This window comes from Camelina sativa, chromosome 5 (assembly GCF_000633955.1).
Source record: "Camelina sativa cultivar DH55 chromosome 5, Cs, whole genome shotgun sequence".
NCBI lineage: Eukaryota > Viridiplantae > Streptophyta > Magnoliopsida > Brassicales > Brassicaceae > Camelina > Camelina sativa.
In genome coordinates, this window is record NC_025689.1 from 29,957,963 (window position 1) to 29,981,787 (window position 23,825).

General features: G+C 34.4%; 5 protein-coding genes across 6 annotated transcripts in view; 2 read left to right on the forward strand and 3 right to left on the reverse strand.

Moving 5' to 3' along the window:
• The window catches only part of LOC104789704, a 3,644-nt gene extending 344 nt beyond the window's left edge, over window positions 1-3,300 (forward strand). The window contains exons 2-3 of the mRNA XM_019245484.1: window positions 4-394; window positions 2,561-3,300. Coding sequence (XP_019101029.1) covers window positions 4-394; window positions 2,561-3,205 — 1,036 coding nt within the window. The 3' untranslated portion in view covers window positions 3,206-3,300. The remainder of the gene's footprint in view (window positions 1-3; window positions 395-2,560) is intronic.
• LOC104787878 (probable leucine-rich repeat receptor-like protein kinase At1g68400) lies at window positions 5,618-9,254 on the reverse strand. Its single transcript, XM_010513527.1, has 2 exons — window positions 7,898-9,254; window positions 5,618-6,475 (listed from the first exon to the last, which is right to left on the reverse strand). The coding sequence occupies exons 1-2, from the start codon at window positions 9,252-9,254 to the stop codon at window positions 5,802-5,804; spliced, it is 2,031 nt and encodes a 676-aa protein (XP_010511829.1). The 3' UTR covers window positions 5,618-5,801.
• LOC104787879 (probable protein phosphatase 2C 15) lies at window positions 11,174-14,130 on the reverse strand. 2 transcript variants are annotated; one of them, XM_010513530.2, is made up of 9 exons: window positions 13,917-14,130; window positions 13,192-13,548; window positions 12,803-12,974; window positions 12,558-12,711; window positions 12,400-12,463; window positions 12,209-12,316; window positions 11,981-12,106; window positions 11,665-11,900; window positions 11,174-11,583 (listed from the first exon to the last, which is right to left on the reverse strand). In XM_010513530.2, exons 2-9 carry the CDS (start codon window positions 13,426-13,428, stop codon window positions 11,358-11,360), a joined length of 1,323 nt encoding a protein of 440 aa, XP_010511832.1. In that variant the 5' UTR covers window positions 13,429-13,548; window positions 13,917-14,130; the 3' UTR covers window positions 11,174-11,357. The 2 variants fall into 2 exon arrangements, with proteins under 2 accessions (XP_010511832.1, XP_010511830.1); XM_010513528.2 differs by having other exon boundaries at window positions 13,642-14,128.
• On the reverse strand, window positions 16,841-17,500 carry LOC104787880. The gene has a single exon (XM_010513531.2). It carries the CDS (start codon window positions 17,423-17,425, stop codon window positions 16,979-16,981), a length of 447 nt encoding a protein of 148 aa, XP_010511833.1. The 5' UTR covers window positions 17,426-17,500; the 3' UTR covers window positions 16,841-16,978.
• On the forward strand, window positions 21,826-23,084 carry LOC104787881. The gene has a single exon (XM_010513532.2). It carries the CDS (start codon window positions 21,945-21,947, stop codon window positions 22,860-22,862), a length of 918 nt encoding a protein of 305 aa, XP_010511834.1. The 5' UTR covers window positions 21,826-21,944; the 3' UTR covers window positions 22,863-23,084.

Below are 23,825 nucleotides of genomic sequence, written 5' to 3' on the forward strand. Positions count from 1 at the left end.
CAGCATCCAACGCATCTCTCAGCTCTTCGTCGTCTCCTCTCTTCCTCCTCCTCCTCCTTCTCCTCCTCCACCTTCTCCTCCTTCTGATGAGCCCGAGCACGATGGGCTTGAACACTTTATTAAGCCACCAGAGAAGCTTATGCATGACATGGAAGACGAAGAGCTTCTATGGAGAGCTTCAATGGCACCTAAGATCAAGAATTACCCTTTTCCTCGAACACCAAAGGTTGCTTTCATGTTCATGACAAAGGGTCATTTACCTCTTGCACGTCTATGGGAGAGGTTCTTTCGCGGGCATGAAGATCTTTTTAGCATCTACGTTCACTCGTATCCTTCTTATTACCAGTCCGATCCCGAAAATTCCGTCTTCCATGGCCGCCACATTCCAAGCAAGGTCAGCTTCCTACAAACTCCAATATTTGTTTTTTCTTTGTAATTTTCATTTTTTGGTGAAATTTCGTTGGAGACGAAATTAACGAAAAATATATAATTTTGTGACTATAGTAGTCCTACGAAAATATCAAAATGACCTTTTGTCCTAACAAGTAACAATATTAGAAATTAAAGAAATGCCAAAAATATACTCTGCATTTTTCTAATTTTCGAGAACTTTGTGCTCTTGTTGTAAACATGCTCTGAGTGTGGTTGAGTAATGATCAATCAAAAATCTCATACTAAAAGGAATAAAAATCATAATAATAAATGTGAAGGGGGTCAAGAGAATGTAGATTATCTTGCACAATACGGTTTGCTTTTTGCTAAATAAATTATAATACCTTTCATTTAGCAATTGTTCGTGGTCCGTCGGTGCCAGTGTTAACATAAATTATAATACAGTAAATTGCATGGTTTCATTTATTTATTTTGGTTAATTGTTGCATGGTTTTTTTCATTCGTTAACATATCGTTTTGCCGACAAGTAGTAGATGCACATACGCATGTAACCGTAATAAAAAAAAAAAAAAAACAGATGCGTCACAATTTAGGGGGTGTTATTGGATTGTGGTTTTTAAAGGAGTTTGATGTATTTAAGAATCATGTGTTATTCAATTGGGTATTTTTAAAAATCCATTAAAATCTAGTGTTATTCAATATCTACTGGATTTTGTGTGATTTTGGATTTCAACGTACTTTGCTTCTAAAATATGAACAAACACAATACCACACTTTTCTCAATCATTTCATTTTCTTCTCCTCTCTTCAGATGGATCTCTAGCCTTTGACATATTATTGTTTGATTTTTTTTCTCAATCCTTTTATATAATCACACTTATTCATCAGATATGTATTATTTTTGAGAATTTTTTTTTGTGTTCTTTAACTTTTTTTTCTGGGTTCATGATCTATAACTTTTTTTTTTGGTTTATGATATAATCACACTTTTTTTTTCTGGGTTCAATCTCTGTTTCTTCCTCCTCAAACCCTTTGTATATAATCACACTTATTCATCAGATCTGTGTTTTTTTGTATTCTTTAATTTTTTTTTTCTGGGTTCATGACATCTGGGTTCTTTAATTACACCAAAAATCTGGATTGAAAACAAATACAGTTTAATTCAAGTTTTCTATGACATGTGTAAAAGTCTGGGTGTTATTAATTTAATATAATTTTGGTGTATAACACAGTTTGTGGATATATATATATTTTTTTCTAACAATAACTTTTTTTAAAATCCATAACAATCACCAAAAATACATTATCAATGACTTTCAAATCCACCTTATATGCATTATAAAGTCCACACAAATGCATTAGACTTTTAAATCCACTAATGTCCTGGGTTAATTAAAATCTATTAAAATCCTCAATCCAATAACACCCCCTTAGTCTTTTAAAGCAAATACCTTTTATTAGTGCTTGAGTAAAAATTTAGTTGGCACAAATTTAGCCTTAATCATTTCCCTGACTTTCTCAAATTGAGATTCATCAATCTTCTCTTATGATGTAACTTTTGTTGACGACGGCAAGTTTGCCTCTTTTATGTGAACCAGAACAACAATTATAACTTCTTAATAAGGAAATATCTACGAAAGGTTGGTTAACAATTTAGACTTTTTAATCCTATTCAATCGATGGCAACTCTTTTGGTCCATTCTTACACACGGTCATTTGAATATAGTTTTATTTTAGGGATGTACACTTGTCGGATATTTAATTAGAACTTTATGGTACTCGTGTATTTGATCTTTTTTTTTTTGTCGGCCGAGTATTTGATATAGAAGTGAATATGTAATTCATTTCACTAGGCAATTTTATGGTTAATATGAAAAGTATAAATAAATTATCCAAGCATTCAAATACCCAAAAACTCGGGTCAAAGAAGAATGGTAACCGATCTTTCTTTTGTAGTCAAATTAAGTTTGTTTTCGTAATACAAAACATGGCGTCATCATATATCTATTTAAATTAACTTTGTACTTTTATGAGAATCATTGCAACGAGTAACGCTATTTTTTGGCTCTATATCATGATATGGTTTAAAATTCTACATACTCGGTTTTGAATATTATTTGCTTAAAAGTGAGTTTCTAATTTTTTTTTTATTTTTTTGATAACGCAGAGAGTGGATTGGGGATATGTGAATATGGTGGAGGCAGAACAAAGATTACTAGCAAATGCTTTATTAGACCTATCAAACGAACGATTCGTACTTCTTTCCGAATCATGCATCCCTCTTTTTAACTTCACCACCGTGTACTCTTACCTCATTAACTCAACTCAAACTCACGTTGAGTCCTACGACCAACTTGGTGGCGTTGGACGTGGCCGATACAGCCCTCTAATGCAGCCACATGTCCAGCTACACCACTGGCGCAAAGGCTCCCAATGGTTCGAGATGGACCGTGCCATGGCCCTAGAGATCATCTCGGACAGAATCTATTGGCCTCTCTTTTACAGTTATTGTCACCACGGTTGCTACGCCGACGAGCACTACATCCCTACACTCCTAAACATCAAATCGGGCTTGAACCGACGCAACTCGAAACGGACTCTCACGTGGGTCGACTGGTCGAAAGGTGGGCCTCACCCGAATCGGTTTATTAGACATGAGGTAACTGCGGAGTTCATGGAGACCCTTAGGAGTGGTGGTCAGTGTCTCTACAATGGAAAAGTGACGAATATTTGTTACTTATTTGCTCGCAAGTTCTTGCCTACTGCTCTAGACCGGTTGCTCAGGCTCTCACGTACTGTTTTATATTTCTGATTATTATTCTTTTCACATTTTTTATTTTTCATCTTAATATTCTGTAATCTTTTGATTATTCGTAAATGAGGAGTATTTTTATTTTGGGTGATATTCATCTACACTATACACATTCCATTTAACTTTTCTTTTTAATTAATTCCGTAAAATCAGCCGATAAAAACAAGCTTCAACGACTACATATGGTAGATATTTTATGTTTATTTAGTTGACTATCGTGTAACTCTATTACTATGGAGTATGGATGCTATATAGAAGGCGACAATGTTACATACTATGCAATAACATGCGCACATGCTTGCCACATAACTCTATAAAGTCATTCCTAGTTTCTATCGTCCGGAGAAATTAGTTAGAATAATGGACCGGACTTTAAGGCATCTCTAGTGGGCGTTCCCTTTCATTCAGGCCCCGGCTTTCTAGAGTAAGCACATCCTTACCTAGACTAGGGTAATGATTGGTGTCGATGATAGTTGAAAGATAGAATAGTGGAAATATATAAAATAGTGAAACGTTTTACTTGGATAATTTTTTTACACATCAAATATGAAACGATTAAAGAGTAGCTTTGTAGATTGATATTTATTTATTTATGGCTCTTTTTTAGTTATGCGCAACATTATAGCAAAAGAAAATTCTCAAAACGTTTAAATGTAAAATAATCTTCTTCTTTTTTTTTAATTCAACTCAAGAAGGGAGATTGCAACATTTCCAAAGATTACAATACTTCTAACTAGGTTTGAACCCGCGGTACACCGCGGGAAATTTTATTTTGTGTTTTCAATATATTTTCTTATTTTTTTTATTTTTAAACTTTTAAATATCAGCTGAAGTAATATAATATTTTTTTTTGATGTGTTGGTATATTTTGCACATAATAATTCGTAACTTAATTAATTCTAACATATGTTTATAAATATACGATATTTGAAATAAGTTAATAGTTTAGCGTTGGTTTAATAGTTTAAAGTTCAAATCCATCATGCTACTGACCCATCCCTCAATAGGTTTAAAAATTGTTAGCCCGTAGAAAAATCATCCTACAATTAGTATGTGTTTTTGACCAGTGGAAAATCAAAATATTTGTTTTTATTGAAATATTTAGACTCATAGTTGCATCCACCCAACATACTTTGGTTTAATTAATAGGTGATTAAGATGCGATACAACGTGGTATACCACTTTTCAGTTTAAAACATAATTTATTATTTCAATACATACTATATTCTTAGAATTAAAAGATGAGCATATGTTATGTTTTTAATATATTTGATGTCATTTACGCTCTTAATTGTAAAAACTATTATAATTGAAAAAGTAAGAATACTATATTTTCAAGTAATAAGTGATAACCAATTAAATTTATTAATTATCTAAAAATCCAATGCTTTTTGCAAAAAAAAAAAGCACAAATTACATGACCCATTTAAAAAAAAAACAGATATTTTGTTCTATTTTTCTGTGCAAATCTTTTGTTCTAAATTCGGTTCAACATAAGATCTAGATTTAAAATAAACAACATCTTTTAAAAAAAAAAAATACATGATTCGTTTACAATTTTTGGTTATATGATTTTTTACTTTATTTCAACACTTATAATATTTTTTTAGTTTAAAATTGAATCATAATACTTGTCATTTAACAATAATACTTGTAATTTAATTTGTTTATCATAATACTTGTAAGTCTAATTTTAAAGCTACTGTTTATGTTTTAATGAAGAATTTTAAAAAAGTAAAACAATTAAATATGATATAGCTACAGCCAATAACAATTGTCCTACATCGATTACACGTTATGACCATATAACTTATATGATAATTAATAAGATTAAATATAAAATATATTATATTTTGTGTTGGGGTAAAATAAAAGTTAGCCGAACAAATAGATACTTAACCAAAATAATAATAGTTTGGTTTTCACAATTAAGGATCCAATTAAACATCCATGCTAAACACGCGGATCTTAGAATCGAGTATTGGATCTTTTAATGAATTTTTGATAACTCAATTATACCCTTGTCAATTTCAATTAATCATCTCTATTAAGCATAATTGAGTGGCAATTGAAGTAAATAAAACCAACATTTTGGATATATTCAATTTTGTACTTCTCTTTTAATAGTATTAAGATTTTAGTCCCATATATGGAGGTTTTGGATAGTCTCGGATGTATTAACATGATCACGACTCCTAGAAATCCTTGAGAATAAGCGAAAACATTATAGTCTTTGAGCATCATAGTGTCTTTGTAAGACACCACATCAGTGTTTCAAGTAAAAAACTTAAAATCATATAACTATATAATAGATAAACTGTGTTCCACATGATAACTAACTTTTTCGTTCCGATTGGGTATACTCTAAGGCACGGTAGCAGTCAGAATTAACGAGAGCGTTTGAAACGGGACTATCAGAATAGCATTGAAATTTAATTTACCCCTAATCCAAAAACACTAGAGAGACTCACATAATTATCGTATTACAAACTAAAACGAAACAAACAAAAACCAAAAGCCTACTACTCTAGAAGAAATGACAAAAGTTGAGATTCTAGGCACGTGATTTACATTTTTTTGTAGTAAACAAATCTTACTACTGACTAGTAGTCCCACCGCACGTGTCCTCAGACAAACAAGGCGAGTCCACCGCAGAATTGATCCCATCATTTCCCGGCGAGGCCTCAGAGCCACCACCACGTATATCCTCTATCAACTTCACAACATGACCCATCTTCGGACGGTGATCCGCAGCAACCGCGGTGCATGCCATAGCAATCTGCAACAACCCCACCATCTCTTCCTCTATATCCTTATACCTCATCAGCTCCAAATCAAACACTTCAGCCGTCCACTCCTCCCTCACAACCGATTGGACCCATCTCGGTAAATCCACAGCCCCACCCGCACCGCCCGAGTGACAAGTTTCAACCATATTAGGACATTTTCCGGTGAGAATCTCCAAAAGAAGCACTCCAAACGAGTAAACATCAGACTTCTGAGTGTGTTTTCGGCCATCCATCAGCTCCGGTGCACGGTAGCCGTTGGATTTAGCAACGGTATGCGATGGCGCGAACATAGATAGCCCGAAATCAGAAACTCGAGCGTTGCCTGATCTGTCGAGTAGGACATTGGTGGATTTGATATCACCGTGTGTAAGCTTCGTGTTTTTACACGAACCATGGATAAAAGCTAAGCCACGTGCTGACCCAGCCGCGATCTTAAGGCGGGTGGTCCACTCCAATGGACTCCGACCCGGTCCACGGTTTCCTGTCCAACAACCCAAAGCAAACACCAACATTACAAATTTGCCACTTAACCTCAAAATATGTAATTAGTCGCTTTATTACAAGAAACAATGAATAAAGTCATACTGTATAAACAAATGGTTAGGTAAGGACAAAACACAAGAAACTAAACAAACTTGAAAAAAGTTCCCCGTAAAGATCGATTTAAATGAGACAGATCATAACTTTATTTGTCCAACTTGTCGCCCAGTGGTACTGTCTATCTATCCAAAACAGACTTAAATTCACATTATCTACATTAGTAATAACAAATATGCCTCATGAAAACGATTTTTCAACCAACAGAAACATGATATCTCATTCTCACTAACTCCAAAAAGTTTTTAACCCTACTACTATTATGACTCTTGGCGTTACACTAATGTCATTTCCTTCTATGTACCATGACTTAGGAATCACCTGTTTTGACCCGACCAAATTCACACTAACTAGTAAGAGAAAAGGAATTCAGAAAAAAACGACGACGTACCATGGAGAAGCCAGAAGAGACTACCATTAGGCATGTAATCATAGACAAGAAGCTTCTCTTCTCTAGCATAGTAATAAGCTTTTAAGCTCACAAGATTAGCATGACGAAGCCTTCCTAAAACCTCCATCTGTTGCTCAAACTCTTTTTTTCCAGCCACCGTCACCGCGTCTTTAAGCCGCTTCACAGCAACCTCATTGCCGTCTTCAAGCACGGCCTTGTACGCTGTCCCGAATCCTCCTTTACCTAACATCTCAGCCGATGCTCTGAGAAGATCTTCAAGCTCAAAACGTCTAGTTCCTTCGAAAAATACCATTTTACCCTTGTCTTGTTGATTCTGATTGTTGTTGTTGTTGTTTTGTGCTGATGTTGGGTAAGGACTTGATGAGTAGAGTATCTTCTCACCTTCAAGAACCTTAGAGTGTTTCTTCTTGTTCACTGAGTATTGTTTCCAGAAACAGTAGTAGAGAAGAAGAGAGACGAAGCTTAAGATAATGAAGTCTCCGAGGATGATAGCTACGAGTGATAAAGTACTGATTCTTGATGTGTTGCTTTTGTTGTTGTCGCCGCCGGAGTGAACTGAGGTTGGAGACGAAGGTACGGTTTCAGAGTTGTTTAAAGGTGAAGCATTTGCTCCATCGGGTCGACCCGGTTTAGTCGGGTTTGTGCATTTCGGTAATGGAGCTCCACAGAGAGATGGGTTTTGCGTAAAGACAGATTCAGGGAATTGGGACAACNATGATATCTCATTCTCACTAACTCCAAAAAGTTTTTAACCCTACTACTATTATGACTCTTGGCGTTACACTAATGTCATTTCCTTCTATGTACCATGACTTAGGAATCACCTGTTTTGACCCGACCAAATTCACACTAACTAGTAAGAGAAAAGGAATTCAGAAAAAAACGACGACGTACCATGGAGAAGCCAGAAGAGACTACCATTAGGCATGTAATCATAGACAAGAAGCTTCTCTTCTCTAGCATAGTAATAAGCTTTTAAGCTCACAAGATTAGCATGACGAAGCCTTCCTAAAACCTCCATCTGTTGCTCAAACTCTTTTTTTCCAGCCACCGTCACCGCGTCTTTAAGCCGCTTCACAGCAACCTCATTGCCGTCTTCAAGCACGGCCTTGTACGCTGTCCCGAATCCTCCTTTACCTAACATCTCAGCCGATGCTCTGAGAAGATCTTCAAGCTCAAAACGTCTAGTTCCTTCGAAAAATACCATTTTACCCTTGTCTTGTTGATTCTGATTGTTGTTGTTGTTGTTTTGTGCTGATGTTGGGTAAGGACTTGATGAGTAGAGTATCTTCTCACCTTCAAGAACCTTAGAGTGTTTCTTCTTGTTCACTGAGTATTGTTTCCAGAAACAGTAGTAGAGAAGAAGAGAGACGAAGCTTAAGATAATGAAGTCTCCGAGGATGATAGCTACGAGTGATAAAGTACTGATTCTTGATGTGTTGCTTTTGTTGTTGTCGCCGCCGGAGTGAACTGAGGTTGGAGACGAAGGTACGGTTTCAGAGTTGTTTAAAGGTGAAGCATTTGCTCCATCGGGTCGACCCGGTTTAGTCGGGTTTGTGCATTTCGGTAATGGAGCTCCACAGAGAGATGGGTTTTGCGTAAAGACAGATTCAGGGAATTGGGACAACGAGTTTGGTATCTGACCGTTGAAGTTGTTGCCGGAGACGTTGAAGTCTTGTAAATCGGAGAGGATGATGTTCGGTATTTGACCGGAGAACCGGTTTGATTCTAACCGGAGAGTGAGGAGATGGGTTAACTCGGTTAAATCCGGTGGAATCTGGCCGGAGAAGTTGTTGAAAGAGAGATCAAGACGGTAGAGACGAGTGAGTGAAGTGACTGAAGTTGGGAAGTCACCGGAGAAGTGGTTGTGTGATAAAAAGAGACGCTTTAAAGCTGTGAGGTTAGAGAGGTTTGGGATTGGACCAGAGAGGTTGTTACGTTTGAGACTGAGTACTCTGAGTGAAGTGAGTGATGTGAGTGGCGAGATTGACCCGGTGAGTTCGATGTCTTCGAGGATGAGACGTGTGACTCGGTTGCGGTCGCAGGTGACTCCGGTCCATTGGCATGGGTTCGTTGTTGTTGTGTTCCATGAGTTGAGTTTTCCGGTGGAATCAGCGGTGAGTTTGAAGTTTAAGAGAGCTTCCGAATCTGAGCTTGAAGAAGAAGAAGAAGAAGAGGAGATGATACAGAGATGGAGAAGAAGAAGAAGAGAGAGAAGCAAACGCTTATTGAAGAGAGAGCTTTTGGCCATTGTTGTGCTCTGCAGAGAGAGAATAGAAACGAGCGTTGAGGACTTCAAGACAGAACACAACAACAATGGGGGAAAGTGGTATAGGTTCGTCATTAACGCAAACAGTAACGTAAACTTGAGGTAAAATGACTAATGTACCCTTATCTGATATTTACTGTATCTGATGAAACGTGGACCGTACGATTCTGCTTCAGATTTTGACAATATAGAGTCAAAAGGGTTTTGATTTTCCCCGTAACGGTAAAGTAATAAATTGGTTGGTTTTGCTCACACGCGTGAGTATGATTCTCACGTGTTAAAACTTAAACTCTCTTCCATGTGAAGAAGATTAATGCTATCATAATTACTTTCTAAAACCAAGAATTAAATTCTCTGTCAATCAAATCTTACAAATTCCCAAAAACTCAGTTCTTTATTGTAGATATATACTCCCTCTGTATCAGAATACTTGATGTTCTAGTATTTTTTCTTGTATCACAAAGGATGATTTTCTGTATACCTTTATCAATTAATATTAAGAAATTGCAAATTTCAATAATCATTAAATGAGAATTTAAAAGTTTGATGAAATACTATTGGTTAATAATTATAAAAATATGTTATTATAAATAAATAATACATTTATTACTAGACATTAAATGTTTTTCTTAATTCATGTAAAAATTCTAGAACATCAACTATTTTGATACAGAGGAAGTATTTTTTTGCTTTATTAGGGACAATCTGGTAAATAAAGAGAAAGGTGTGGGGCTTTCCTTTATTTGATTGTTGATTTATCGGTGCAGAAGCTGAGTGAGCTTTTTTCGACTTTTTTCATAATAAAATCAGAAGAAGCTGAGCTTTTTCTGCTTTCAACAATGTATTTGCTTGTTTCATGCAAAAAATGTTCCCCATTCAAACATAAATCACAACCTTACAAACTCCATTACTGTCAAGTTTAATGTTTATATTCAATTTAGTAAATGACTTCTTTTTTTGTTTGTTCACTAATAAATGACTAAATGTAGAATGAGTATGTAAAGTCCCATGATTTCATGAAAATTAATTATTTCAATATATAATGAACATATATGTAAAGTCCCATGATTCCGTGACAAAACTTTTAATTTATTTCAAAATACGTTTTGGAAAGAAAGAAAAGGAAAAAAAAAAACAAAGCAATTGGAATAATCTTTTGGCTTTTTTCTTTCCAAAAACATAAGTTGATTGAGTAATAAGTAAAGAGAAATAAAATATGCCAAAAAGAGAACAACATAGAGCGTAATGCTTTGAAGGTAGATAGTGTCCTACTACAAGTATATTTGAATCATACCAATCTCGTGTCTTCCTAGGCTCCACATTACGCATTGATGGACGAAACCGAAAACATTTAGGGGGTGTATTCAACTTGACATTTTATAATGTCAAGTGATTTGTGTGAAACTTACAAATACTATGTTATTCAATCATGTATTTTAAAAAGTCTATTAAAATTCATTGTTTTATTGAACTGATGATTTAAAATCTACTTTAAAATCCACTGTTATTCAAAATAGTTCGTGGATTTAAATTTTAATAATTTTTGAGATTCTGGAGGATTTAGATGGGATTTGTTTAGTTAAAAATAGAGAAATCCAAATCTCATGGTTTATGTGGGATTTGAAAGAATTTTATAATAAATCATATCAACTTCCCTAAAATCATTCAAAATTTCAAATTTTCTAAATCCCATCAAACTTTCTAAAATCATGGTTTCAATACACTCCCTAAGATCCGTTTTGGTATTTTTGGACCAAACAATCTGAAATAGTTTGAACTAAATCCAAATTTCTACTTTCTTAAAGAATAAGTAAAGAGAAGAGAGACATAGAGCTTTTGTGTATCCAAACTTTTTCATATAGATTTGTTTTGTTTTCAAGTATGAACACAAGCTTCTCACATAGTATACCAATCAATCCAACTCACTATATATTCCATAACGAACCCGATTCAACAGATCCATAAAAGAATCAGGTCTACTCAAATTTTTTATTATTCGAATGAAGTGTAATAAAAAGAACCAAAGAAGAAAGAATTATAATGAACGAATAGAGTCCTGTGTTTGTGTGTGTGTGAGGTTCACTCTTAGATGACTTTAACTCCACTTGGTCGTTTCCCTTCCATCGCATCCTTTTTGTCACGACAGTCTGTGCATAAGAACGGTCCTTGCCACGGTTTTAGACTAGTCGAAAAGATCGAACCCGCGTGGACTGATATCCCCTCACTTGGAGCCAAGTCTAGTTGGCATATCGCACACGTGAATATACCTCCTCCTGTTGTTGATTCCTTAGAAAAATCACCTGATCCTAACCTGCAAGAAATAACAACATAAAAATCTGTTAGATAGGTCACAAAAGGCAACAACTTAATAAGAGGGAGAAAAAGAAGTGACCTTTCATCGAGCATTGCAGAGCCTTCTTCGAAGAGCTCTTCCACTATACCAACACTAGAGAGTTTCTTGGAGAGTTTGTTAGATGAGTTTGATTTCTTTCTGAAGAGCAATGATTTAAAGAAGTTGTTGTGTTTCTTAGGAGGAGAAGGCGGTGGTTCTTGGAAGTTCTCGGGTGGGATTATGTCGACTACAACGCATGTTGTGTCATCCTTAAGTCCCCTTCTTCTCAATGCTTCCTGTAACAACAAACCTCAAGACTATTTAGTTCACTTCTTTACAAGCAAAGGTTGGGTTGGGTTAAGCATATTCAAATTACCTTAACTACTTGTCTAGCAGCAAGTTCAGCGGATAAGCCACGGCAAGTTTTAGCAGCGGCTTCTGAGGAGAGAGCGTCCCATATGCCATCTGACGCAATGATAAGCCTTCCGCCAAGATTTGATAGCTTCATTATGTACATATACCAATTGTGAAGAACAGTGTGAGAGTTTGTTTGTAAATGACGAAACAAATTTGTAAAGGAAACGTCAAAGATATATAAATATACCTTCACTTGCTTTACAAAGGGAACTGGAACTATGAACTCCCCAACATCCATATCTCCAATAGACCTTGAAAGGCAAAGACCACCAGGCCAACACCGTAGAGGACCAATCTGTAGAATTCAATAGTTTTTTTTTTACAAGGCTCACAACTCAAAACGTAAGCCACTTAATGGGAAAACAGAACACAACACACCTCAACGCCTCCAACAATGCTTAGCCTGCCAACTTCTCCACCACTAGCAGTAACCCTTTCCCTCCTGAATCATGACAAAAGGGTTTAGATTAAGATTGTGCTTTACGATCCCAAAAACAAAAAAAAACTTAGAAAGATTCCTCATTATAGGTACATACTCTTCTGTATTATCTTCAAGCCTATGATCCACAGTAAGGTTGGAAACTGAACCACCCTTAGTATCTAAGATGCAACGAGAGTCCCCAACACATGCAACAGTCACAGTCCATCCATCGACTATCACAAATGTAGCTGTTGTTCCAGAAGTTTCTCCTAATATCAAAGAGAGGTATAAACTACACATCAGCCACAAGCAAAGATAAATCAAAAGTGTAAGTGATGATTTCTAGAGGAACGAACATACCTCTGCTCTGAAACTCTTTATCAGTCTTCACGAATCCAGAAACTAATGCACGGGGTAAAGCATGAAGCCACTCATCACGGCTAAGTCCACTAGGAAGAGCACTAATAACATGGTCCAACAGATTCTCCCTTGTAAAAACCGCTGCTGCTTTACCATTGTGCCCATCAAATACCTAACAGTACAAAAAACACAAAACTATAAGACAGTCAAACACATAAACAAAACGTCATGAACAAGGTAGATGCATCAGTAGCATAACAAAGTCATCTAGGTGAACATTTCTACTGTCCTAACCACTCAAGAATTACTCAAATCCAGAAGTCTAATTGCAAAAAGAAGTAACATATCAAGTAAGCTATTAAGAATCAGTGTATCCAAAGGTATAATACCGCAAAGACAGAGAAAGCAGTTGAAGAATTGGAAGGAACTCGAAGACTATCAGTTTTGATCAAGACATAATCTTCTCCTTTCCTAGATTGAGCAGCTTGACCAAATCTCACAATCGGTTTCTCCATCTTAGCAGCTTTCGTCTCTCTACTAATCAAAGCAGCAAGAGGCACAAGCTTCCCATCATTATCATCATGATGATGATTATGATTACGTCTCTTTCCTTCTCTAGACGCCATCACAAGACCCTTCACGCTCTCAAAAGCTTACAACCCTTTACTAAACACAATCTTTCTGACCCAAGAAGTCATGAATTTGTAGCCAAGCAATCCAATTTCACTTCAAGATACAAACTTTACCTGCAAATAACATTGAAGAAGAACAAATCTGAATCACTTTAGTAAAAAAGGAAGTAGCTTTCTTTAAACTACTCCAGGAGAAGAGAAACTAACTCTGTTTCGACAGCAACAAGTACAGATCTGAATGAGGCCAACACAGAGAAAAGGGTAAAGAGAAGGGAAGAAGAAAGTATTAAAGAAACCACAAAGTCAGAAGTAAAGGTCGACACGGAAGAAGAAGAAAGAAACGCGTAATGGTGACTAGAAATGAACTGTAAAATCAAAACCAATCATCCAAATCCACAAGGAAAGAGAAAAAAGATATGTATTTTTTCTAAGGACAAGAAAAAGGAGAACTTTAAGGAGAATCTGAATAATAAGAAAAATACCCAGAATTATTATAGGTAAGGTTGCAAACAAGAATCCAGAGCAAAAAGATTGCGACTTTTAATGAGTAGTAGTAGTAGAAGAAGCAGAGGAGAAGAAGAACACAAGGCGGTTTCTTAACATCTTCCTTTGTACCAAACAGGAAACCAAGTTTGGTTTTTTTCTTACAAGGACAAAATTGGATTAGATTAAGAGAGAAAAAAAAAAAAACATGATATGTTTGTTTAAGTACTTTGTGCCGGTGAGAAAATGGTTAACGCTTGACCAAATGTGAGAAAGCTAGCTGTCATTAAAAAAAACCCCACATTCGGCTATGATTGGTGTGACATAGATTCTTATTAGTAATTCATTTTTAAAGTTTTTCCCATTTTAAACTAGTCCATATTTGTTTGCTGCTCCCTAATCTTTTTGGTTCAAAGTTCAGTGTTTACAATATAAGGATTTATGTATTTTATCTTTTGCCAATACTTAATATTATGAATCAATAATGTAAAATCATATTCAAAAGTCAACAGTTTTTCTTTTCTTTTTCTAAAGTATAATATGACATCTAATTTAGTACTTAACTAGGATTTCACCCGCAGTATACCGCGGGACTAAATTATAAATTATTGTATTTTAAATAATAACTTTTAATTTATTTAGTTTTCAAATTTTTAATTAATTAACTTTTTATTTAATTAATTTAGAAATTTTTTCTTTTCTTACGTTTTATAAGTTTATAACCTAATTACATTAAATTTGTTATTAGATAGAATATAAAATTCTAAATTTGTTTTGTTTTCTAGAATTAAAAAGAGGTATATGTCTGTCTATACAGTATGTTAGTGTATATTTCTATGTGTATTTAATTTTTTTTTGGAATATTAAGAATGTGTTATAGTATGTGTAATATTTTGTAGTTCATATACTAAATAATTTATAAGTTAATTTTCAAAACTATGATTACAAATCTATAGTATATATGAGATAAACTAATAGTTTAGTGTTGGTTCTATATTCCAAACCCACCATACTAGACGGGAAACCCGTGAAAATTCATCATATGAAACCCGTGAAAGTAAAAATTATTTTTAAATACGTAATATAAAATAAAAATAAATCTGTGAGCAAGCAATATCTTTTATATTTTATTATTATTCTTTAAATAAGATATCAAATTGAATGGTAAATATGTTTGTTACCTTTTAAAATCATACCGTTAGTTTTTTTGAATGATATATTTTATATTTGATTTTGAACATATATTTTAGGGGGAAATCAATGCGTTGAGATCAAAAATCTCGGCCACAAATCCTCCTCCAAGATCGAAAATTAATTTGTTTCTTGGTTAGGCCGATTGTTTAGGAAATTTGTGTATGGAGAAAATATTGTTTTGTAAAATTAGAAAATTAATATTAATTAAATCAATTATAAATTTAATACTTAATGTTAAAGGGAGTAGTTCCAATTGTTTTGAAAATTTATTTAGGATGGGAAATCTTGTTTTCAAAAATAGAAACTTAATATTAGTTAATAAAATGAAAAATAAATTAATAATTAATGCCAATGGCAGTCTTGTAAATAGGTGACAACTTCAGGATTTATTTGCTAAATGTACTTAGGAAAATGTATATATAGATTCATGTGAAAAGAGTCTAAATGACATTTATAATATAACAAAAAAAAATTTTTATCATGTAGATGAAAGATAACATAAGAAGTTTGAATATTCTGAATCCACAAAATTTCATTTATGCAAATTATTTGCAGTTGGTAATCATAGTCGAATTGGAGTGCTTATTTCGCTGAGTAAAATAATTATTTGGTTTTGCATCAAAATATACGTTTGAAAAACAATATCGACTATGATTACAAATTTTAGTTTATAAATTAAGAACAAAAAATTGGCAAAAGAAAGAAAAGAAAAAACAATCTTTATAATCTGTTTTTAATTATTTGTATTGTTGAATTCAGTTAAACGACAACGTTCTCACGGCATTGGGCGCAGTTTTAAAGGACTAGTGTAAATTTAGTCGCTGACAACAAAATTTTAGGAGCGGTAAGAGTTGTTACACATTCTTCTTGGGATGTCAAATGTGTCATGTGTCATGTGTCATGTGATGATGTGATCCTCGGCGTCATCGCAAACGAAAAAGGAGACTTTCGTCTACGTCAGAATTAAGTGATCAGGTGTTTCCTTGTTCGAACGCCTAAAAATCTTACGCTAGAGACCAGAATTAAAAAAAAACTTACCTTTGGCTTTAAGCCTTGAACAGAGAAGGGTCAATGTCCAGTAAGACGAGAAAAAGTTACTTATGAACATGGTGCTGGAGCTTCCACAGGACCACACATCTATTGCAATTAATATCCACTTTGTGTTGTCAATTTTCATGACATGATCAATGGTACGTTTTGTTCCTCATCATAAGCTTTGTTTTTTTGTTGCTTCCGTGTACCTTCTTACTGGATAAGTCTCTCATCTCATCCCTCCTGTGTTTTTTTCTCACCTTAGAATTGTCTGTATTTTGGATTCCGAGGGCTGTACATGTCAGTATTTCCAATGAAGCTGAACACTCAAGATCACTTCCCTTCCTCTGTTTCCTCTGCTTTCTCCATCTCACTTCTTGATCATCAGTTACACAGTTCTCTTATGTAAACATTTCAGGTTATTAGGTCCATGCTTCAAGACCAAGGACAAGAAAGAAACTTTTGCCACTAACACCTACTGAGGAGAACACCGTCTTTATTACATTTACAAGCTATGAGATAATGCATAGTTTCTCTACAAGTAGTCTCCCCAACGAATAAAAATAGGGAGTTTACTTAACCGTGAAGAAGAACACAAAGACTTGGGTTTGAGAAACTCAAATCAGTAAAATCACTAGGTCACCAATCCCATTTGGAAGCAAATAGATAACAAAGGCTTAACCTTTCTCGTTCTTGATGATGAGAAGATGTGAAATTTTGTTCATCTTTATTAGGAATTCAAACATAAAGATAGAGAAGAAACATATCTATTCATTCATATAGGAAACTAATGGTTTCCAAAGTCACATAAGAAAAGAGAAGAAAATTTGTTACATTACTCCGGAATGGTACCAAGCTTAGGTCGCCAAGCTCGCTGAAGAAGCCGCTTGCTGAATCCGAACCAAGCAGGTGTTGTGTCGGTGGACTCACATTGTAAACTAGCAGCTGCATTCAATCTAGCTGCCATGGCTGCAAGAACTTCTTCTTTTGTTTTCCCTTTCCGTCTCTCCTCTAACTCCACTTCTTCTTCTTCTTCTTTCTCTCCAGAAGACGAAGAGACGAATAGGTCTTTAAGTTTGCGTCCAGCTACATCCTTGTGGTTATGATGGATCAACGGCTGCTGCTCTCGGCGGCTCGGTGATGCAAGACTCAAAAGAATCTTTAAGGTTGTCTTCTTACGTCGAAGCTGTACCAAAGGACTTGTCCTCGGACTCGGGCTTCGTGTAGGGCTTTGTGCCGCCACTCCGCACTGTGTCCCCAAGAATTTTTGCAACGTAGCCATGGGATTTGGAAATGTGGTGGAAACTTTGCTTTCAAGTGAGGTTCATATAAATAAAAGGATCTTGGCAACATTAATAAAGAATGAAAAAAAAAAAAAACTTTGCCCTTTTGATTCTTTTGAAGCAAGTCTTTGTCTCGAAAGTGTGTGCTTTGAATTGGAATTTTTGTGGACCGTCAGGACACAGTTTCCAATGAGAATTCTAAAATTGTGTCATTATTGATGAGATTTTGAAAAAGATAAAGTGTTTGTTTATTCGATTCCTTTTGCTTTTTCTCATGTTGTTTTTGCTCTTTTACTTTTTTTTTTTTTTTTCATCAATGTGATTGTGCATGAATCATTTGCTATTGGTTTTTATTTTTACCCCTTTTTTTGAATGAATTGAGAAAGAAATAGTGTGAGAGTTGATGAGACTTGAGAGACAGGTGTTTTTTTGGTCATAGATTTTTATTAGAATTCTTGTCGTGTACATTACTGTGTTTAGAATGAGACAGTACTGTTAGTCTTAGTGGAGATTTGAAGGGGAAAAAAGTAAGTTTGAGGAAAATGGGAATTTTGGAGATTTGATGGTCAAGAAAAGAATGAATTATTATTGTAATAGAAACTTTGGAATATTGGTGAGTGGTGACAACAAGTCTAAGAAGAAAATAAAAAGAAAAAAATTATTCTATATAACAAAATAAATGCACTTCTGCTAAAAAAACAGATTATGATTTTAAGGGTTTGTTTCTTGTGGTGATATATATCCACTAAAAGAAAATAATGTTAAGAGTATACAAAAAAAAAGATGTTGATGAAACAGACACCCAAAATATTAAGAGAATAATGTTGTACTTGGTCGTGGATAGTTTGTTTGTGCAGCTGATTATAATCGTGTTTGACCTTATTGGGATCGTTGTCTTTCTGTTTTTGTGTTATCGTTGTTGTGTGTCGGTGCTGCGGTGGTCTCTGCAAGGTTGGCTTTGAAGATTCTATAAACGAAGTGGTAAATCAAGAGAAGTATATATGTTTGTTTAAAGGAGTGTGCTTAAGTTACTTGTTTGCTGATTTGTTCTACTAGATTTGTTGAGAAAAATGAACTTAACAAACTTGAGTGTCTATTTGTTTTAAATTTATCTTGCCGCATCCAGTTATTTTCTTTCATTTTGGTATAAGTGCATATTCTCGATAGACGACNGCGTTTTGGTCAATTCTTCCTCCTCCATTTCTTTTTTTGGGGTTTTCTACATTTTTGTCAGCTTATGATAATGACAATTTTAAAGTATCTGGTTTAAACCATTTTGGTTCTCTCTGGTTTTAGGAAATTCACGTGCGTGTAGCAAATGCTGTAGAAATTTGCAAGAGAGATATCACTAGAGAAGTATAACGTTTGTGTGATTATAACAACGAGAGAGAAACACTCTAAAGCTTTAAAACTATAAGGCAATGTTTGTTTTGAAGTAAAAGAAATACATCAAAAGCAAAAATGGAGACGAAACCCAGAAATTTTCTTTATCCAGGTCAAAAAAACATAAACAAATTTTATTTTTCTTAATACAAAATATAAAACATCCTACAACATCCAAAAGTGTTTAACCAAAATTTTACACATGATTATGCAAGAAAATGATTTCAAATTTATAATTACAAATTGTTCATCTTTTAAAAATCATAAACTGTAATACAATTCTAAGTATTATCATAACTTTAATAAAATCTCATTAATATAATTCTTAAAACAAAGTATAATTTGTCACAAAAATATAAACTTTCTCGACTTTGAAGAGTCACAGTTACGGACTTACTCTGTGTGAAAATAAAAATAAAAACTAAAAAGCCACATATAAGTGATGATTTCTTCTTCTTAATTCAATTCAGCGGTTAATAATTTAATACTAAGATTAAAAAATTATGCCAACTTTGTTTCTAATTTAAAAGGAATATAAAATCTTCTTCTTTCCTTATGGACTAATGAATTTTTGATGTCACAATAAAATTAAGGGAGGTCAAATTACTAAAATATTATGTTACTAAACAAAATTGGCTGGATACAAATACACAAAACTCATGATCTCAAGGAAAATTTTAAAATTTGGGGAGATCAGCTGACCTGCTTTTGATACACATAGGTCCGCCGTTGATTACAACTAGGCATATAGAATCAGTGATTAAACAAGGATTTACGTTCCATTAGAAGAAGCTCACAATCTTGATAAGATATACTATTTGATGAGCTGTTGGAGTTCACTAGGCTTTTGAGATGAATAGTTATATAAAGAATAAAAAAATGTAGATGGTTAGCTTAGCTTAATATCTGATGCCACCATCCATATACAAAGGGCCCTTAGTGTTGAATTGTTGATATAGGCCAGGCTTAGTTCGAGTTGGTCTTTTCGAACAGTATACTTTGTATAGGCTATTTTTCAGACTATTGATGTGTCTGTTTACGTTTGGTTGGGGGAGTCAATTTTTGGGCTACAAATTGGATCGTTGAAGTTAAAGCCTCCTTTTGAACCTGATGGCCCAAATCTTAAACTTTTCCCGGTTGTCAAATCAGCTTTCATTAAAACCATTCGTTCATTAATCTATCTGTTCGACTGTTCCTATCCAAATCATATAATCATTTTACATATTCTAAGAGATAAATATTCTAATAGGTGACTACTTGCACTTTCTTTCACTGTCCAACAAGCTTCCTAACTTAACTTTTTCCTTTTTTATGCATGATAATCACAATCACCATCAGCACATCATTGTGATAACATCATCACCATTTTGTAGGAGATTTCTTTTTTCCCAATAAATATATAAAGTAAATCTTAAACACATTTTTATCTTTGGCATACGTATTAACATGAATTTTTGTTTGATAAGTAATTCATTATATTCACATATACAGAAAACGATCTACTAAGTACTACTTAAAAACTCATCAATTGTCAAATTAATTAAGAGTTGGTTTAGGATTGTTTTCTATTTCAAAACAAGTCTGGTTATGGATTTTAAATGTAAATGTTAGCATATACAATACATAATCATTGTTAAATAGTTGTTGATGAAATGAAACTTCTTAACGGTCAAAATACATATTGCACTAAAATCTTGCAAAATCCGAGAAAAGCCAAATTTCACCAAGAAACCAAAACAAGTTAGATTTGCTTCTTAACGGTCAAAAAATCAAAAACGTAACCGGATTGATAAGCTTTCTATTTCTTAGTAGGATTCAATCTGATTGTGCCTTGTCATAGACGTAATCGTGGCGTGCATCTAACCAGAAAAACGTTTATTGTGATTTAGACCAAATCTAACTCCAGGTAATTCTGGTGGGAATCTATAGCCTATTAACGCATTTATTGTTCCTTTTTTTTTGTTCTTTAAGGAGTCTACAACACGTGGCACCAAGTCTGTGGTGAACATGTCATTGTTCCTAACATTGCAAATTGTCACAACTCACAAATGAGTTTCTTCTAGCACCTTTGCCTTTTCTGTGTTATTTAAGAATTAATTCATGAATACACAAACTATTTTTTCCAAAAAATTATACTTGTCTGTCCCAAAACTCACGAAAAATACTAAGGTTCACCACTAGAGGTGAACCTTTATATTCACCTCCTCCTCTCTCAATTAATCAGAATTAACTATCTAATATTTTATTTAAAAAATAAATCAAAATTAAATTAAAAAGCAAAATAAATTAAGGAAACAAATTATGTATACTTTTATTTAAAGAAAGTTAAATATTGCTATTGTCCAAAACTCACATCCAAATATGTAAACTTGACCAATATTTAAAGAGAAAATCCACTATATAAATCATAGTCAAAATATTTTATTTGTAAAGTTTTTATTTTAAGTATACAAAAAAAGATTCATGAAATTATTAGAAAAATTCCTTTTAAATAAATAAGAAAATAAATGTGAATCTAGAAAAAGTTATATATTATGAGTTGTCAAATTGATTGTAAACTGGCTATGAGTTGTCTATATATATTGTATTATTCTTAAACAAAAACAAAAACAGAAAAATAAACAATCTTTTTCTCATCAATGATCCGCTTCACAAAGTAACCACCAACAAAATTATTATGGACGCCTCAAATCCAAACCTTATTTCAATAATTGCGAACAAAATATTGTGGTAGGTGGTTCAAACCACTCACAAATATTTACGATGAATTGATGATAATAACACCCAAAACAAAACAAAAAACAAAAACAATTATTTACTATTTTACTTTAATAAAAAAAAACAATTTATTTATTGTGGTCGTGAGATAGTTACAGACACAGAGAATACATCTGTCAGAAAGCTGACTCATTTCTAATCTTATCTCTCTTTTTTATCCTACGTGTTGCCATAAAACTCTCATCTTCACCCACTAGATCTCCGACACGTCTGTAGTTTAACTCTTCACTTTGGTCTTTTTAAAGGCTTTAAGCAAAGCCTCTGCATCCTAATCTCTCTCTTCTCTCTCTTTCGCAAAACTCTATTTTTATTTTTCTTTTATCTCTTGTAACAAAAAAAAAAAAACACAACCCTATAATGGAGGTGCCGGTGATAAATAGAATAAGAGATTTCGAAGTTGGTATAAACTCGATTAACGATCCTTCGTTTCTTTCTCGATCTGTTGCTGTTTCCGGAATCGGAAAGCTACACCAAGCTTACGGGTTTTGGAAATGGGGAGCTTTGATTATAGCGTTTCTAGCTTATTTCACCAACTTTGTTAGTAAACTCAACAGTTTAGTTGTTAGGTTAAGAAAAAATATAGATGTCTCTGTCTCTTCACCAACGCTTTTTGATGATTACGATAGCGATTCCGATGTTTCTTGTTCGTCTACGGTGTCCTCGGATGATGATGAAGAAGAAGAAGAAGATGAAGACGACGAAGAAGATGAGGATGTTGACTCGATCTTTAGCCGGGTCAACGGAGGTTTCCGCGTGAGAGGATCTGATTATTATAACGACGTTGATGGTGGTGAACGCACGTGGATGCGGCAAAGGTGTAGTGGTAGTTTTGGAGATTTGTTCTCGTGGCCTGATCTTGGTGGGATTGGTTCGAGTGGTGTTGTGAAGCTTTGGGATCATTTAGATATCGACGGTGGTGATGATGATGATGATGATGATCACGAGAATGTTGTGGCTACGTTTCTCAAGAATTGTAGCTTTACCTCGTCGCAAGTTTTTCTTGCGGCGGAGAAGAACGGTGTCGACGCCGTTAAAGTGAAGGCGTGTGATCCACGCGCCGGTTTTAAGATGCCGGCGTTGCTTGCGGAGTGGAGGCAGCCGGGGAGGTTGTTAGGGAATATTATCGGGGTTGACGCCGGCGGAGTGGAGAAAGTTTACGTCAGGGATGATGTTAGCGGTGAGATCGCCGTCGGAGATTTGAGGAAGTTTAACGGCGTGTTGACGGAGTGTGAGGCTGAGACATGGTGGGACGCGGACGTCATTATCTCGGGCTGATGGATTCGGTTGACGAGAAAAGGATGCGATTAAAATAAGATTTAAAGTGGTGGGACGGTTTTGTCTTAAAAAGTTTGAAAGATTCAAATGCAAAAGTGTTAAACGAGAAACGATTGCAACATTTTGTAAATAACTTTGTCTGTTTGCTTTCCTCTTGGAATTTTTTATCTTAAAAATTTCTAAGTTCGATTGAATGAATGATTAAACATCAGCCTCAAGATTCGTGTGTGTTTTGGTCGGTTTCTAGTTCACTTGTTCTCTGGCTCTATGCGTTGCCACTAGCCAATGTGGCCGGTTGCGAGTTTTGATGTGATGAGATTAGAATAAGACATAAAGTCAGAAACCACAAAGAGAGAAAAAAACAAAAGGTATAGTACAAATAAAATAAATTTTTAAAAGATAATCTCAATCAGAAGATACTAAGTTTTTAGTTTATTGCATGTGTTAATTTATAAATTTAATAATAAACTTTTAAAATGAAAATAGATGTTTTAGAGATATTATGAGAGGGAAGTGTGACAAATGTGTATTAGTTATGGAAAAAAATTCATAGCTAGTCAACAAAAATAATTAACTTATTTTTTTTTCACTTATGTCTTGGTAGGAGGTGTATCAATATCATTTAGTTATACTTAACTTTTTATTTAAATATTTGTCAAACTTTATCTGAGAAAATCTTGTGAATGTACTGAAGTTCTCAAATCGTAGTTAACAGAGCACAATATCAATGATGGAATGAAAGGCGCTATTTTTATCATCATAAGTGGAAGGTTCTTGGTGGAGATATTGTCACAAGAGAGATATCATATCAAAAGGGTTCTTTCGGACAAAAATCTTATGACTCAGTCGATCAAAACTATACCTACGGTGGTCGGTCGATTAACCCAATTGGATGAGTTTTTCTTTTGCTAAACTCATTTTGCTGTCAATTAAATGCGCGGAACAATCAAACTTTAGCCAACA

Excerpts from the sequence above, each read along its gene's own strand:
- LOC104787878 (XM_010513527.1), bottom strand. The coding sequence starts at position 9,254 with ATGGCCAAAAGCTCTCTCTTCAATAAGCGTTTGCTTCTCTCTCTTCTT. Across the intron at positions 6,476-7,897 it reads TCTCTTCTGGCTTCTCCATG|GAAACCGTGGACCGGGTCGG; the intron begins GTACGTCGTCGT and ends GTTGTTGGACAG.
- LOC104787879 (XM_010513530.2), bottom strand. The coding sequence starts at position 13,428 with ATGGCGTCTAGAGAAGGAAAGAGACGTAATCATAATCATCATCATGAT. Across the intron at positions 12,975-13,191 it reads CTGCTTTCTCTGTCTTTGCG|GTATTTGATGGGCACAATGG; the intron begins GTATTATACCTT and ends TTGTACTGTTAG. Across the intron at positions 12,464-12,557 it reads CTTGAAGATAATACAGAAGA|GAGGGAAAGGGTTACTGCTA; the intron begins GTATGTACCTAT and ends GTCATGATTCAG.
- LOC104787880 (XM_010513531.2), bottom strand. The coding sequence starts at position 17,425 with ATGGCTACGTTGCAAAAATTCTTGGGGACACAGTGCGGAGTGGCGGCA.
- LOC104787881 (XM_010513532.2), top strand. The coding sequence starts at position 21,945 with ATGGAGGTGCCGGTGATAAATAGAATAAGAGATTTCGAAGTTGGTATA.